The sequence below is a fragment of the Mya arenaria genome, chromosome 2, assembly GCF_026914265.1.
Source record: "Mya arenaria isolate MELC-2E11 chromosome 2, ASM2691426v1".
Lineage (NCBI taxonomy): Eukaryota > Metazoa > Mollusca > Bivalvia > Myida > Myidae > Mya > Mya arenaria.
The window spans coordinates 22,949,358-22,967,118 of record NC_069123.1 but is presented as its reverse complement, the minus strand read 5'-3'; the positions used below and the strand labels follow the sequence as shown (position 1 = coordinate 22,967,118).

Below are 17,761 nucleotides of genomic sequence, written 5' to 3'. Positions count from 1 at the left end.
TATATATTTTTTTATTTGAAACTGTTACAACAAAAACACAGTTTAAGAAACCGATATAAAACCAAAACAAGTATATTACCAAAAAAAAACTGCACTAAGAGTATTCAACTTTACAACTCAGATCTTAATTAAATGAAACGTGTCCATCTTAATCGTAAATCTTGCGCTGCTTAAGAATGGTCCGGTTAAACCATAGAGTTACGGGCAGAATCTATGCGATAAATGTTCTCACGATATTTTTCATTAAAACGCATCTTACGCCAAAACGGAGTTACGCATAAAAAGTTAAGCTCTGAAGCCTTTTAGATCTTTATAGAAACGGGGCCCTGTTCCGAAACGTTCATACTTATTAAATAATAAATATGAAAAGTTTGATAACAAAATCAAAGCTTAATGCACCAGTCAATTGTAGCCACGGCCCCCAGGTCCGGGGAATATCCCCGCCCTGCGGGCACGAACTGATGGTAAAATCCCCGCCAAATGCCCCCGCACCCCAGGACCCTAGGTAAGGCCCATTGCCCGCTATATTTTGCGCGAAGACAAAACCACCGCATTAACCCGGCACTGAGGGGCCACCTGAAAGGTAACAACACGGCCCATTTCCCCGGCTATCCCCGGTATACCCGGGGGGGGGGGGCTGGTTACAATTGACTGGTGCATAATTGATACATTTATTTTGCAGCATCGCAATAACAAAGTAATGTTTCGTTCCTCGGAGTCACAACATCTTTTTATAAATGAATCCTTCGTCGGTATTTCCTTAACCCTACAGCTAGAAAGTGGACTTAAGTTGACTTTCTGAATATTGGAACAATTATTTAAAATGATTACATCGTTAGGCATTTCCTCTACCCTACAGCTAGAAGGGAGATTAAACTTAACATTTTAATTAAATTCAAACAACTAGTAATGCCATCTTCCGCTTCTGTTTATAATGAAACGGAAATTGTATTCTTGCTTTTATTTCGCCTGCTCGCTCATTTTTTCACAGCCGAATTCCGACGAACAAAATTATAGTGTTGTGACCTATCCGCGTTACATGTTTTTGTTGTTGTTGTTGTGTGTGTTTTTTTTTTTGGGGGGGAGGGGGGCGTGGGAATGGAAGGGGGAATGTGTCCAACAGCTTCTTGCTCATACCTTGTCATCATACCTTGTCATTTTTAGGTTGTTTTATCCCGCCAAGCGCAGTTTTGGTGTTGGAGTATGTAGGTCACGACTGGCGGGACATATGTGTGTGCCTGTTACCATGGTGGCTCGGTCCCAGCCTTTTGTCGCTAGGGGGAACGATATTCAGACATTGGCGACACCTGGCTATCATTTCTGGCATGGCTGGGCTTCCGTTGATTGGGTTTTATTTGTAAGTTTTGGTAACACAGCCAAACCATTTTATACGATTTTCCCTCGATATCAACTTGACGTTTCAGCGTCTACAATCTATGTATGCCTGGAGTCCTGGCATGAGACACGCTATTGTAATGCGTGTATAGGAGTGGACTAATTTTTGCACACTATGTCATCAATGTAAAAGAAACACAATTTAAATGGCATGCAAAAAAGCATAGCTTAGCACCGAGTTACTTTAATATAAAGTTGATAATCATTTTTCGAATATTAGAGACCAAGGTTGTCTGGTATGATTTGCCCATGTTACTTTGTCGTTATACATAGTTTTACTGATTATGTGTGTATATGCCGGATATAGTATATACATAAATGTTATTGGTGATTTAATAATAAATGGTGATTTTGTTTATGTCCAAACCTTTTTTCTTTACAGTCTTGTGTTTGAAAGCTCTCGGTGGCTTCTTTGCAACCACAAATTCTCTGAAGCAGAACGCGTTACAAAGGAAGTGATATCATGCAACTGCAAACCAGTTCCGGAAGTGACGACATTATTTGACATTGCGCGCGCATGCGTGCTTACAACTATGCACAAAAAGAAATATACATACATCGATTTGATCTCAACTTCAAAACTGAGGAAAGCTACATTTGCTGCTGTGTTTACCTGGTAATATTAGTGTCGACATGTATACGTTTACTCTTATTAATGATATTGCACGCACCCACCGTGTATAGATAATATCTGAATACTGCGAAGTTTAATTACATTTTAGAATGGCTACTTCAAGCAGTTAAAGGCGTAACACAATTCTTTTCCAGCAAACAACAAACGAGACACACACAATATAAATATGCATATTAACGCATATTTGTAAGCGAAACAGTTTGTCAGAGTAACCAAATTATATACTAACGGAATAAAGAAACAGTGCATGCACACTGCACAGATTTTAAAACACCACAGAAATATTAACTTCATATTGTCCCCATAGTTGCTGTCATCCATTTAGTATACGAGATTGTGTATATTCTTTTAAATTATCGACGTAAAAGGAATAATCAGTAAAAAAGTATAACACCCCGCCTCCAGTTAATTTCCAAACAGATGTTTGACTACTTAGATAAATCATGTTTTCTTAGTCTATATTATCTTATCTTATCATACCTTATCTTATGTTCAGGTTTCCAGGGACGGTGGTATACGGGGGCCTTCTCATTCGTCTAAGGAGCATCGCTCCAACCTTTTATTTGAACATGCTGGTTGTGTTTGCAACAGACGTCGTCGTTGTCATCAGCGCCATACTCATCAATAAATGGTACGTCAGCTTCTTTTAGTTTAGTTGATAAAAAAGACTTATCTAGGCTTATAGTATTTGTACGCGACTGGGCCACTTCGTGTATTTGGCCTTGATATATCTGTTCCTGGATTTCATATGGGTTATACTTATGTTTACATATCAAACAAACAAACGTTTCCCTACCATCGCTGTAGCTCGCTAAGAAGAAATTCGTTTAATTTTTAATACATGAATTATCACTCATACGTATAGCAGTCACGGCTGTTAAACATATGATACATGGTACGTTGTACATGTATGGTATATGTAAAATTTACATATTCTGCAGTATATGGAACTAAATGTATATGCATTGTAATAAACACGATGCAATTATCGGTTGTTCCGATATGGGAGTAAAAAATTTGGCGAAAACAAAAGAAACACCCTGACAGATGGTTCAAGAGAGGAATAGAGCATACAGGACACATGACGTCATAGTTAAATACTAAGAAAGAAAGTATAATATACTGTATATTTTGACTCAAAGAAGGGAATTTTGACTTGAAGGCACATTGACGGACGTCTGTATTTCCAGCACAGAGTATGATCACGCTGAAGCTCAACATCGAGTCAATGCGATTGGCTCATCTACAGATGTTCTGTCTTGTTTGAAATTTATTGTGAATCAAAAATGTTTTAATCAAAAGTTATTATTTGCTATCGTTCTAGTATCGGACGACGGTGGTGCCTGTTTCTATACGCAATGTCGTCTGGTCTGATCTCCATTTGTATCCTTGTGCTTCACGTGACCAATGACGTCATAGAGGATCGCATGCTGGCTTGGCTGGCATATTTTACAAAGCTCGGCGTCATCACGTCATTGACCCTTCTGGCTTTGATTACCATGGAAACATATCCGACAGTTATAAGGTAGGGGGTGGTTAAGCAGATGGGTTGTGTATTTACAGGGTTTGTTCTGTACTCTATGAATACCTGAAGAAAATCATCAGCATTAAAGTCTAAGATCAACATGAAAGGCATGCATAGCAAAGTTGTTTTTATCTGTTTCTCCCTTGGTTCACATGCTTCATGTACTTTTTACCAAAGACGTGTCGTTGACTATCTGCAGGAAGCTGACAACTCTTGTCCCTTTCAGTGTCTTATATAATCATCTGGCCTCATTTTCTAGAAGAATCATAAGCATCATTTTATTAAGCAAAATAACCTACTTAAACTTGGTTATATTAAATAGAGTCGAACGGGATTTCCCAATAACATGCGCTTATAACAGTCACCTAGCTTCTCAAAAAGAGAGTATTACATAAAATATACAAAAAAATAGGCGGAACCCTATATGAAGTCAACCATTCCAATATGGCGGGTCACCACAGTAATTATAATATAAGTTTTTAACTGAAAAATAGCAATATTTTAAGTATTTTAAAACCAACATAAATGTAAACTGAAGTTCATTAGTTTATATATATATATATATATTATATAAAGTGTGTTTGTTTCCTTTTTTCCTTGCAGAACCATGGGGTGTGCTGTCGGTTTTTCCGCCGGATTGATAGGACTCTTGGTCTCAGATAAACTCATCATATACTTGGTATAAGTTTCTGAATAATTTTTTGTTTATATAAGCATGCATGTATTGCATTCACTGTGTCGAAACGTTGTTAAATGCCAAAGGAATGTTTTTCGGCGTTTTGGACAATATAATTTGAAAAACTTTGTAAATGCCATTGAATTCAATAAAAAAATGTTTTGATTTAAGCGAAATGGATAAGTCAATATCAGTGTTTTGCTTTTGAAGGAACCATTCCACTACACGATGCCCTTTCTCATATATGGCGGGCTGATGAGCCTTGTGGCTGTAGGAGTCCTGGGGTATCCCGAAACTACGAAACAACCCCTTCCCGACATCCTCCGCTGTCGCCATAGAAACGTGTGCAGACACGAGGCTGTACGATTACCTTCCGCTTGGACCACGTGAAACATGACGTCACTTCCGAAAATAATTGATATTTTAGAACGAATCAACCTTTTGTTACTACAGGGATTGACAAATTAACGATAGTGATTGGTATGTAAAGCTTTCTTATTATTTACTGTAGACGAATAAGAGAAGGCAGACTAGTTTTTATCATTATAACGATATGTTATATAAAAAAACTAGTTACGGAATCGAAACTGCTTTAATCCTTATCCCAACATGCTCAGAAAATGTGAATCATCGAAATAATTCATCCATGAACCGAATGTCCGGATGGAATAGAGTCGAACGACACATTTTATGTATATGTTAGAGTTTATTTTGGAGTTCTACAGAAAGCTTGCAACATTTTCTGTAGATCGCCAAAATGAACTTATTTGGTGTTCGCACTTATTTGATCCACTAGCTCCGCCCTTTGTGTAGTCACGTGGTATTTAAACGCGACGGTAAGGCCACCCAGGGGTTTGTTTCATTAATTGATTGCGACGCGATGGCATGTTTTAAAAGGAAATAAAATGGATTGATGTTTGTACAAAAAATGGATAATTTCTGAAAACTGAACGTTAACCATTAACGTTTATGGTACCTTTACTTTAAAAATCAACAAATCGTTGTTTAGATTATTTGAATTACCTAGGTTTGTTTGCATAGTACAGACCTTTACTGGGATGACCTCGTTTAATTTGTTATTCATAATGATCAACAACAGATTACGTACATGTACATTTTGATACTGAATTTGCTTGATTGGTTTGTATATTATAAAGAGCGTGTTAAAGGAAGAAACATAGAGTGCTGAATTGTATTACATATATATATTTTGATGGCGAACAAAATAGTTGTCAATACGTTTGTTGTTTTTTTTAAATTCTGACTCACGACGTAAGCTTGTATTCACCGTCACATCTACTCTACATGATATGGAGCTGTAGTAAATGGGGTTAATCCTCGATTGTCATTGGCCCACAAATATGTGCGAACACCAAATATATATACATTGTACATGTAATTGACATTTATTCATAAGAAGCAGGGCCGGTGGCGGATCCGTGGTCTAGTGGTTACACACTTGACTGTCAATCCAGGGGTCGCAGGTTTGATTCTCCGGCCTACCACTTACAAAATACTAATCGTCTTCCGGGAGGGACGTGAAATGGGGGTCCCGTGTGACGGTGTTAAAGCACCAGAGTAGCTCTAACCAGGGTTACATTCTGCCTGTGCACTATGCTCGAAAAACCTAAAATGACTAACAAACTTATAGGAACACTTGCCAAATGGGCATGGCCCGAGTGCGGGCATAAATAAGCTTACCACAAGCTTACCACACAACCACCATGAAGCAAGCCATAACCTTAAATATTTTATGATACAGGGCCTCACATGAAGAATACATTTTCCCACCAAAACAGCAGATATGCCCCTACTCTAAAATCTTAACTTCAAGAAATATTTTTTCAGAGCGTCATTTTTGGTTCATTTAATATTAATCATGGTTGTTTCAATTTTGTATTAACGCAGGTTTGCCATTCAGTGAAGTAGTTGATACTATTAGTGACTTTTAATAGTTGGTAAAACGAAATGGTAATATGTAATAGTATACAATACATGCGTTTTCAACCCCTGTTTTACGGAAAAGAACACTTTGGCTGGCACTTTCTTGAAATAAACACTTGAACATGGCACTAGATTACTGCATAAAGTACAACACGTTGCCAAGAGGATCGTAAAGTTTTGTAAAAACAACAACAACATACATTGGCGCGGCGCACAAACTATTGTAAACTTAAAAAACGAGGTCCATTCAAAATGATTATTTTGGTAAGCCAATACATGTAGATGTAAACCCGACAGGTTGGTTTTCAAATACCGCTTATAAGGATTTGCAATTCACTCTTCATACAGTGAGTGTTTATTTTTTTCATAGTTAGAGGTCAAAATCCATATGCTTTAATTAGTTCTAACTAATTACTATTTGGGCTACTTATTGGGACATGCGGCCAAATAATTTATTTTAACATTTCCATTGATACGAAGTGATAAAAAAATCGTGGCACCTTAAAAAGAAGCAAATATATTTCAAAATTCCACGGAAAAGGGAAAACAATGCAAAAAAACTCCGTTTGACATATGACAAAGGTGTGTATCTTTTTTTATATTTCAGGTGTGGCAGGCAGAGGGACTCAAAATGCTGTAGTTTTGTCGACTATTTTGTTATAAAAGAATCATGGAAATTAAAATGTATTATTTTATCTCCAGGGTTGTAACATTTGAGATCCACCTGCTTTATAAAAACACACGATGATTTGTTTTTAGTTCTGGTTCTTGTTTCCTGGAATTGCAGCTGAACAAGTCTTTATTTTAAGGGCATATATAAATAATGAACTACAAGGGCCATAACCCAACGACACTTATCACATCTGTATATTACACAAGGGCCATAACCCAACGACACGTATACCAAGGGCCATAACCAAACGGTAATTATCCCATCTGTATATTTTACAAAGACCATAACCCAACGACACCTACCCCATCTGTATATTATACAAGGGCCATAACCCAACGACACTGATCCCATCTGTATATTATACAAGGGCCATAATTCAACGACACTTATCCCATCTGTATATTACACAAGGGCCATAACCCAACGACACTTGCACCATCTGTATATTATACAAGGGCCATAACCCAACGTTACTTATCCCATCTGTATATTTTACAAAGACCATAACCCAACGACACCTACCCCATCTGTATATTATACAAGGGCCATAACCCAACGACACTGATCCCATCTGTATATTATACAAGGGCCATAACCCAACGACACTTATCCCATCTGTATACTATACAAGGGCCATACCCCAACGACACTTACACCATCTGTATATAATACAAGGGCCATAACCCAACGACACGTATCCCATCTGTATATTATACAAGGGCCATTACCAAACGACACTTATCCCATCTGTATATTATTCAAGGGCCATAATCCAACGACACTAATCCCATCTGTATATTATACAGTGGCCATAATCCAACGACACTAATCCCATCTGTATATTATACAAGGGCCATAACCCAACGACACGTATCCCATCTGTATATTATACAAGGGCCATAACCCAACGACACTTATCCCATCTGTATATTATACAAGGGTCATAACCCAACGACACGTATCCCATCTGTTTATTTTACAAGGGCCATAACCCAACGACACGTATCCCATCTGTATATTATACAAGGGCCATACTCCAACGACACTAAGCACATCTGTATATTATACAAGGGCCATAACCCAACGACACTAATCATATCTGTATATTATACAAGGGCCATAACCCAACGACACATATCCCATCTGTATATTATACAAGGGCCATAATCCAACGACACTAATCACATCTTTTTATTATACAAGGGCCATAACCCAACGACACTAATACCATCTGTATATTATACAAGGGCCATACCCCAACGACACCTACCCCATCTGTATATTATACAAGGAGCATAAATCAACGACACCATCTGTATAGTCTACAAGGGCCATAAACCAACGACACTGATCCCATCTGTATATCATACAAGGGCCATACCCAAACGACACTAACCCCATCTGTATATTATACAAGGGCCATAACCCAACGACACTAATCACATCTATATATTACACAAGGGCCATAACCCAACGACACTTATCCCATCTGTTAATTATACAAGGGCCATAATCCAACGACACTAATCCCATCTGTATACTATACAAGGGCCATTACCCAACGACACTGATACCATCTGTATATTTTACAAGGACCATAACCAAACGACACCTACCCCATCTGTATATTATACAAGGGGAATAACCCAACGACACTTATCCCATCTGTAAATTATACAAGGGCCATAATCAAACGACACTTATCACATCTGTATATTATACAAGGGCCATAACCCAACGACACGTATCCCATCTGTTTATTTTACAAGGGCCATAACCCAACGACACGTATCCCATCTGTATATTATACAAGGGCCATACTCCAACGACACTAAGCACATCTGTATATTATACAAGGGCCATAACCCAACGACACTAATCATATCTGTATATTATACAAGGGCCATAACCCAACGACACTTATCCCATCTGTATATTATACAAGGGCCATAATCCAACGACACTAATCACATCTTTTTATTATACAAGGGCCATAACCCAACGACACTAATACCATCTGTATATTATACAAGGGCCATACCCCAACGTCACCTACCCCATCTGTATATTATACAAGGAGCATAAATCAACGACACCATCTGTATAGTCTACAAGGGCCATAAACCAACGACACTGATCCCATCTGTATATCATACAAGGGCCATACCCAAACGACACTAACCCCATCTGTATATTATACAAGGGCCATAACCCAACGACACTAATCACATCTGTATATTACACAAGGGCCATAACCCAACGACACTTATCCCATCTGTTAATTATACAAGGGCCATAATCCAACGACACTAATCCCATCTGTATACTATACAAGGGCCATTACCCAACGACACTGATACCATCTGTATATTTTACAAGGACCATAACCAAACGACACCTACCCCATCTGTATATTATACAAGGGGAATAACTCAACGACACTTATCCCATCTGTAAATTATACAAGGGCCATAATCAAACGACACTTATCACATCTGTATATTATACAAGGGCCATAATCCAACGACACGTATCCCATCTGTATATTATACAAGGGTCATACCCCAACGACACTAATCCCATCTGTATATTATACAAGGGCCATACCCAAACGACACTAACCCCATCTGTATATTATACAAGGGCCATAACCCAACGACACTAATCACATCTGTATATTATACAAGGGCCATAACCCAACGACACTTATCCCATCTGTTAATTATACAAGGGCCATAATCCAACGGCACGTATCCCATCTGTATATTATACAAGGGTTATACCCCAACGACACTAATCCCATCTGTATATTATACAAGGGCCATAAACAAACGACACTAACCCCATCTGTATATTATACAAGGGCCATAACCCAACGACACTAATCACATCTGTATATTATACAAGGGCCATAACCCAACGACACTTATCCCATCTGTTAATTATACAAGGGCCATAATCCAACGACACGTATCCCATCTGTATATTATATAAGGGTCATACCCCAACGACACTAATCCCATCTGTATATTATACAAGGGCCATACCCCAACGACACTAATCTAATCTGTATATTATACAAGGGGCATAACTTAACGACACCTACCCCATCTGTTTATTTTACAAGGGCCATAACCTAACGACACGTATCCCATCTGTATATTATACAAGGGCCATACTCCAACGACACTAAGCACATCTGTATATTATACAAGGGCCATAACCCAACGACACTTATCATATCTGTATATTATACAAGGGCCATAACCCAACGACACATATCCCATCTGTATATTATACAAGGGCCATAATCCAACGACACTAATCACATCTTTTTATTATACAAGGGCCATAACCCAACGACACTAATACCATCTGTATATTATACAAGGGCCATACCCCAACGTCACCTACCCCATCTGTATATTATACAAGGAGCATAAATCAACGACACCATCTGTATAGTCTACAAGGGCCATAAACCAACGACACTGATCCCATCTGTATATTATACAAGGGCCATACCCAAACGACACTAACCCCATCTGTATATTATACAAGGGCCATAACCCAACGACACTAATCACATCTGTATATTATACAAGGGCCATAACCCAACGACACTTATCCCATCTGTTAATTATACAAGGGCCATAATCCAACGACACTAATCCCATCTGTATACTATACAAGGGCCATTACCCAACGACACTGATACCATCTGTATATTTTACAAGGACCATAACCAAACGACACCTACCCCATCTGTATATTATACAAGGGGAATAACCCAACGACACTTATCCCATCTGTAAATTATACAAGGGCCATAATCAAACGACACTTATCACATCTGTATATTATACAAGGGCCATAATCCAACGACACGTATCCCATCTGTATATTATACAAGGGCCATACCCCAACGACACTAATCCCATCTGTATATTATACAAGGGCCATACCCAAACGACACTAACCCCATCTGTATATTATACAAGGGCCATAACCCAACGACACTAATCACATCTGTATATTATACAAGGGCCATAACCCAACGACACTTATCCCATCTGTTAATTATACAAGGGCCATAATCCAACGGCACGTATCCCATCTGTATATTATACAAGGGTTATACCCCAACGACACTAATCCCATCTGTATATTATACAAGGGCCATAAACAAACGACACTAACCCCATCTGTATATTATACAAGGGCCATAACCCAACGACACTAATCACATCTGTATATTATACAAGGGCCATAACCCAACGACACTTATCCCATCTGTTAATTATACAAGGGCCATAATCCAACGACACGTATCCCATCTGTATATTATATAAGGGTCATACCCCAACGACACTAATCCCATCTGTATATTATACAAGGGCCATACCCCAACGACACTAATCTAATCTGTATATTATACAAGGGGCATAACTTAACGACACCTACCCCATCTGTTTATTTTACAAGGGCCATAACCTAACGACACGTATCCCATCTGTATATTATACAAGGGCCATACTCCAACGACACTAAGCACATCTGTATATTATACAATGGCCATAACCCAACGACACTAATCATATCTGTATATTATACAAGGGCCATAACCCAACGACACATATCCCATCTGTATATTATACAAGGGCCATAATCCAACGACACTAATCACATCTTTTTATTATACAAGGGCCATAACCCAACGACACTAATACCATCTGTATATTATACAAGGGCCATACCCCAACGTCACCTACCCCATCTGTATATTATACAAGGAGCATAAATCAACGACACCATCTGTATAGTCTACAAGGGCCATAAACCAACGACACTGATCCCATCTGTATATTATACAAGGGCCATACCCAAACGACACTAACCCCATCTGTATATTATACAAGGGCCATAACCCAACGACACTAATCACATCTGTATATTATACAAGGGCCATAACCCAACGACACTTATCCCATCTGTTAATTATACAAGGGCCATAATCCAACGACACTAATCCCATCTGTATATTATACAAGGGCCATTACCCAACGACACTGATACCATCTGTATATTTTACAAGGACCATAACCAAACGACACCTACCCCATCTGTATATTATACAAGGGGAATAACCCAACGACACTTATCCCATCTGTAAATTATACAAGGGCCATAATCAAACGACACTTATCACATCTGTATATTATACAAGGGCCATAACCCAACGACACGTATCCCATCTGTATATTATACAAGGGTCATACCCCAACGACACTAATCCCATCTGTATATTATACAAGGGCCATACCCAAACGACACTAACCCCATCTGTATATTATACAAGGGCCATAACCCAACGACACTAATCTCATCTGTATATTATACAAGGGCCATAACCCAACGACACTTATCCCATCTGTTAATTATACAAGGGCCATAATCCAACGGCACGTATCCCATCTGTATATTATACAAGGGTTATACCCCAACGACACTAATCCCATCTGTATATTATACAAGGGCCATAAACAAACGACACTAACCCCATCTGTATATTATACAAGGGCCATAACCCAACGACACTAATCACATCTGTATATTATACAAGGGCCATAACCCAACGACACTTATCCCATCTGTTAATTATACAAGGGCCATAATCCAACGACACGTATCCCATCTGTATATTATATAAGGGTCATACCCCAACGACACTAATCCCATCTGTATATTATACAAGGGCCATACCCCAACGACACTAATCTAATCTGTATATTATACAAGGGGCATAACTTAACGACACCTACCCCATCTGTATATTATACAAGAGCCATAACCTAACGACACGTATCCCATCTGTATATTATACAAGGGCCATAATCCAACGACACTTATCCCATCTGTATACTATACATGGGCCATAACCCAACGACACTTATCCCATCTGTATATTATACAAGGGCCATTACCTAACGACACTTATCCCATCTGTTAATTATACAAGGGCCATAACCCAACGCCACTTATCCCATCTGTATATTATACAAGGGCCATAATCCAACGACACTAATCCCATCTGTATACTATACAAGGGCCATTACCCAACGACACTGATACCATCTGTATATTTTACAAGGACCATAACCAAACGACACCTACCCCATCTGTATATTATACAAGGGGAATAACCCAACGACACTTATCCCATCTGTATATTATACAAGGGCCATAATCCAACGACACTAATCACATCTGTATATTATACAAGGGCCATTATCCAACGACACGTATCCCATCTGTATATTATACAAGGGTCATACCCCAACGACACTAATCCCATCTGTATATTATACAAGGGCCATACCCCAACGACACTAATCTAATCTGTATATTATACAAGGGGCATAACTTAACGACACCTACCCCATCTGTATATTATACAAGGGCCATAACCTAACGACACGTATCCCATCTGTATATTATACAAGGGCCATAATCCAACGACACTAATCCCATCTGTATACTATACAAGGGCCATTACCCAACGACACTTATCCCATCTGTATATTATACAAGGGCCATACTCCAACGACACTAATCACATCTGTATATTATACAAGGGCCATAACCCAACGACACTGATACCATCTGTCTATTATACAAGGGCCATAACCCAACGGCACGTATCCCATCTGTATATTATACAAGGGCCATAATCCAACGACACTGATACCATCTGTATATTTTACAAGGACCATAACCAAACAACACATACCCCATATGTATATTATACAAGAGCCATAACCCAACGACACTAACCCTATCTATATATTATACAAGGGCCATAACCCAACGACAATTATCCCATTTGTTAATTATACAAGGGCCATAACCCAACGACACTAACCCCCTCTGTATATTATACAAGGACCATAACCCAACGAAACTTATCCCATCTGTATATTGTACAAGGGCCATAACCCAACGACACTAACCCCATCTGTATATTATACAAGGGCCATAACCCAACGACACTTAGACCATCTGTGTATTATACAAGGGCCATAACCTAACGGTACTAATCCCATCTGTATATTATACGAGGGCCATACCCCAACGACACTTATCCCATCTGTGTATTATACAAGGGCCATACCCCAACGACACTTATCCCATCTGTGTTTTATACAAGGGCCATAACCCAACGGTGCTAATCCCATCTGTATATTATACAAGAACCATAACCCAACGACACTAATCACATCTGTATATTATACAAGGGCCATAACCAAACGACCTTTATCCCATGTGTATATTATAAAAGGGCCATAACCAACGACCAGTATCCCATCTGTAAATTATACAAGGGCCATAACCAACGACACTAATCCCATCTGTAAATTATACAAGGGCCATAACCAACGACACTAATCCCATCTGTATATTATACAAGGGCCATAACCCAACGACACTAATCCCATCGGTATATTATACAAGGGCCATAACCTAACGACACTGATCCCATCTGCATATTAATCAAGGGCCATAACCCAGCGACACTAATACCATATGTAAAGTACACAAGGGCCATAACCCAACGACACTTATTCCATCTGTATATTTTACAAGAGCCATAACCCAATGACACTTATACCATCTGTATATTAAACAAGGGCCATACCCCAACGGCACTAATCACATCTGTATGTCATACAAGGGCCATAACCCAACGACACTTATCCCATCATTAAATTATACAAGGGTCATAACCCAACGACACTTATCCCATCTGTATATTATACAAGGGCCATAACCCAACGACCAGAAACCAGTCTGTATATTATACAAGAGCCATACACTAACGACACTTATCCCATCATTAAATTATACAAGGGTCATAACCTAACGACACTTATCCCATCATTAAATTATACAAGGGCCATAACCCAACGACACTTATCCAATCTGTATATTATACAAGGGCCATAACCCAACGACACTAATACCATCTGTATATTATATAAGGGCCATACCCCAACGGCACTAAGCACATCTGTATATCATACAAGGGCCATAACCCAACGACACTTTTCCCATCTGTATATTATACAAGGGCCATAACCCAACGAAACTTATCCCATCTGTATATTATACAAGGGCCATAATCCGACGACCAGTATCCTATCTGTATATTATACAAGGGCCATAACCTAACGACACTTATCCCATCTGTAAATTATACAAGGGCCATAATCCAACAACACTTATCCCATCTGTATATTATACAAGGACCATAATCCAACGACACTTATCCCATCTGTATATTATACAAGGGCCATACCCCAACGGCACTAATCACATCTGTATATCATACAAGGGCCATAACCCAACGACACTTATTCCTTCTGTATATTATACAAGGGCCATAACCCAAAGACACTAATCACATCTGTATATTATACAAGGGCCATAACCCAACGACACTGATCCCATCATTAAATTATACAAGGGTCATAACCCAACGACACTTATCCCATCTGTATATTATACAAGGGCCATAACCCAACGACCAGTATCCAATCTGTATATTATACAAGGGCCATAACCTAACGACACTTATCCCATCATTAAATTATACAAGGGCCATAACCTAGCCACACTTATCCCATCATTAAATTAGTCAAGGGCCATAACCCAACGACACTAATCCCATCTGTATATTATACACGGGCCATAACCCAACGATACTAATCACATCTGTATATTATACAAGGGCCATACCCCAACGACACTAATCACATCTGTATATTATACAAGGGGCATAACTCAACGAAACTCATCACATCTCTATATTATACAAGGGCCATACCCCAACGAAACTTATCCCATCTGTATAATATACATGGGCCATAACCCAACGACACTTATCCCATCTGTATGTTATACAAGGGCCATTACCCAACGACAATAATCCCATCTGTATATTATACAAGGGCCATAACCTAACGACACTAATCCCATCATTAAATTATACAAGGGCCATAATCCAACGACACCAATCTCATCTGTATATTTTACAAGGGTCATAATCCAGCGACACTTATCCCATCTGTATATTATACAAGGGCCATACCCCAACGGCACTAATCACATCTGTATATCATACAAGGGCAATAACCCAACGACACTTATTCCATCTGTATATTATACAAGGGCCATAACCCAACGACACTAATCACATCTGTATATTATACAAGGGCCATAACCTAACGACACTTATCCCATCATTAAATTATAAAAGGGTCATAACCCAACGACACTTATCCATCTGTATATTATACAAGGGCCATAACCCAACGACCAGTATCCCATCTGTATATTATACAAGGGCCATAACCTAACGACACTGATCCCATCATTAAATTATACAAGGGCCATAACCTAACGACACTTATCCCATCATTAAATAATACAAGGGCCATAACCCAACGACATTTATCCCATCTGTATATTATACAAGAGCCATAACCCAACGACACTAATCACATCTGTATATTATACAAGGGCCATAACCCAACGATACTTATCCCATCTTTAAATTATACAAGGGCCATAACCCAACGACACTTATCACATCTGTATATTATACAAGGGCCATAGCCCAACGACATCTATCCCATCTGTATATTATGCAAGGGCCACAACCCAACGACACCTGTACCATCTGTATATTATACAAAGGCCATAACCCAGCGACAGTAATACCATCTGCAAAGTATACAAGGACCATAATCCAACGACACTAATCACCTCTGTATATTATACAATGGCCATAATCCAACGACACTTATCCCATCCGTATATTATGCAAGGGCCATAATCCAACGACACTTGTACCATCTGTGTATTATACAATGGCCATAGTCCAACGACACTTATCCCATCTGTATATTATACAATTGCCATAATCCAACGACACTTATCCCATCTGTATATTATACAAGGGCCATAATCCAACGACACTAATCCCATCTGTATATTATACAAGGGCCATTAACAAACGACACTTATTACGTCTGTATATTATACAAGGGCCATAACCTAACGACACTTATCTCATCATTAAATTATACAAGGGCCATAACACAACGACACTTATCCCATCTGTATATTATACAATGGCCATAATCCAACGACACTAATCCCATCTGTATATTATGCAAGGGCGAAACCCCAACGACATTAATCACATCTGTATGTTTTACAAGGGCCATAACCCAACGACACTTATCCCATCATTAAATTATACAAGGGCCATAACCAAACGACACTTATCCCATCTGTAAATTATACAATGGCCATAATTCAACGACACTAATCCCATATGTATATTTTGCAAGGGCGAAAACCCAACGACACTAATCATATCTGTATATTATACAAGGGCCAATACCCAACGACACTTATTACGTCTGTATATTACACAAGGGCCATAACCCAACGACACTTCTCCCATCATTAAATTATACAAGGGCCATAACCAAACGACACTTATCCCATCTGTATATTATATAATGGCCATAATCCAACGACCAGTATCCCATCTCTATATTATACAAGGGCGAAAACCCAACGACACTAATCACATCTGTATATCATACAAGGGCCATAACCCAACGACACTTATCCCATCTTTAAATTATACAAGGACCATAACCCAACGACACTTATCCCATCTTTAAATTATACAAGGGCCATAACCCAACGATACTTATCACATTTGTATATTATACAAGGGCCATAACCCAACGACACTTATCCCATCATAAATCGTACAAGGGCCATAATCCAACGACACTAATCCCATCTGTATATTATACAATGGCCATAACCCAACGA

The 17,761-nt window shown here is 38.9% G+C and overlaps 1 protein-coding gene across 2 annotated transcripts in view; it reads left to right on the top strand.

The window, feature by feature from the left end:
* The window catches only part of LOC128220848 (organic cation/carnitine transporter 2-like), a 49,056-nt gene extending 42,189 nt beyond the window's left edge, over nucleotides 1-6,867 (top strand). Inside the window, exons 4-10 of one of the 2 annotated variants that reach the window (XR_008258863.1) lie at nucleotides 1,165-1,357; nucleotides 1,778-2,011; nucleotides 2,526-2,660; nucleotides 3,354-3,554; nucleotides 4,158-4,233; nucleotides 4,441-4,710; nucleotides 6,782-6,867. Coding sequence is in view for 1 of the 2 variants with exons in the window: in XM_052929394.1 (XP_052785354.1) it covers nucleotides 1,165-1,357; nucleotides 1,778-2,011; nucleotides 2,526-2,660; nucleotides 3,354-3,554; nucleotides 4,158-4,233; nucleotides 4,441-4,620 (1,019 nt within the window). In the remaining variant the exon portion in view is untranslated. Of the gene's footprint in view, nucleotides 1-1,164; nucleotides 1,358-1,777; nucleotides 2,012-2,525; nucleotides 2,661-3,353; nucleotides 3,555-4,157; nucleotides 4,234-4,440; nucleotides 5,043-6,781 lie in introns of those variants that run through there. The other variant, XM_052929394.1, reaches the window with a different exon arrangement.
* The last annotated feature ends 10,894 nt before the right edge of the window (nucleotides 6,868-17,761 follow it).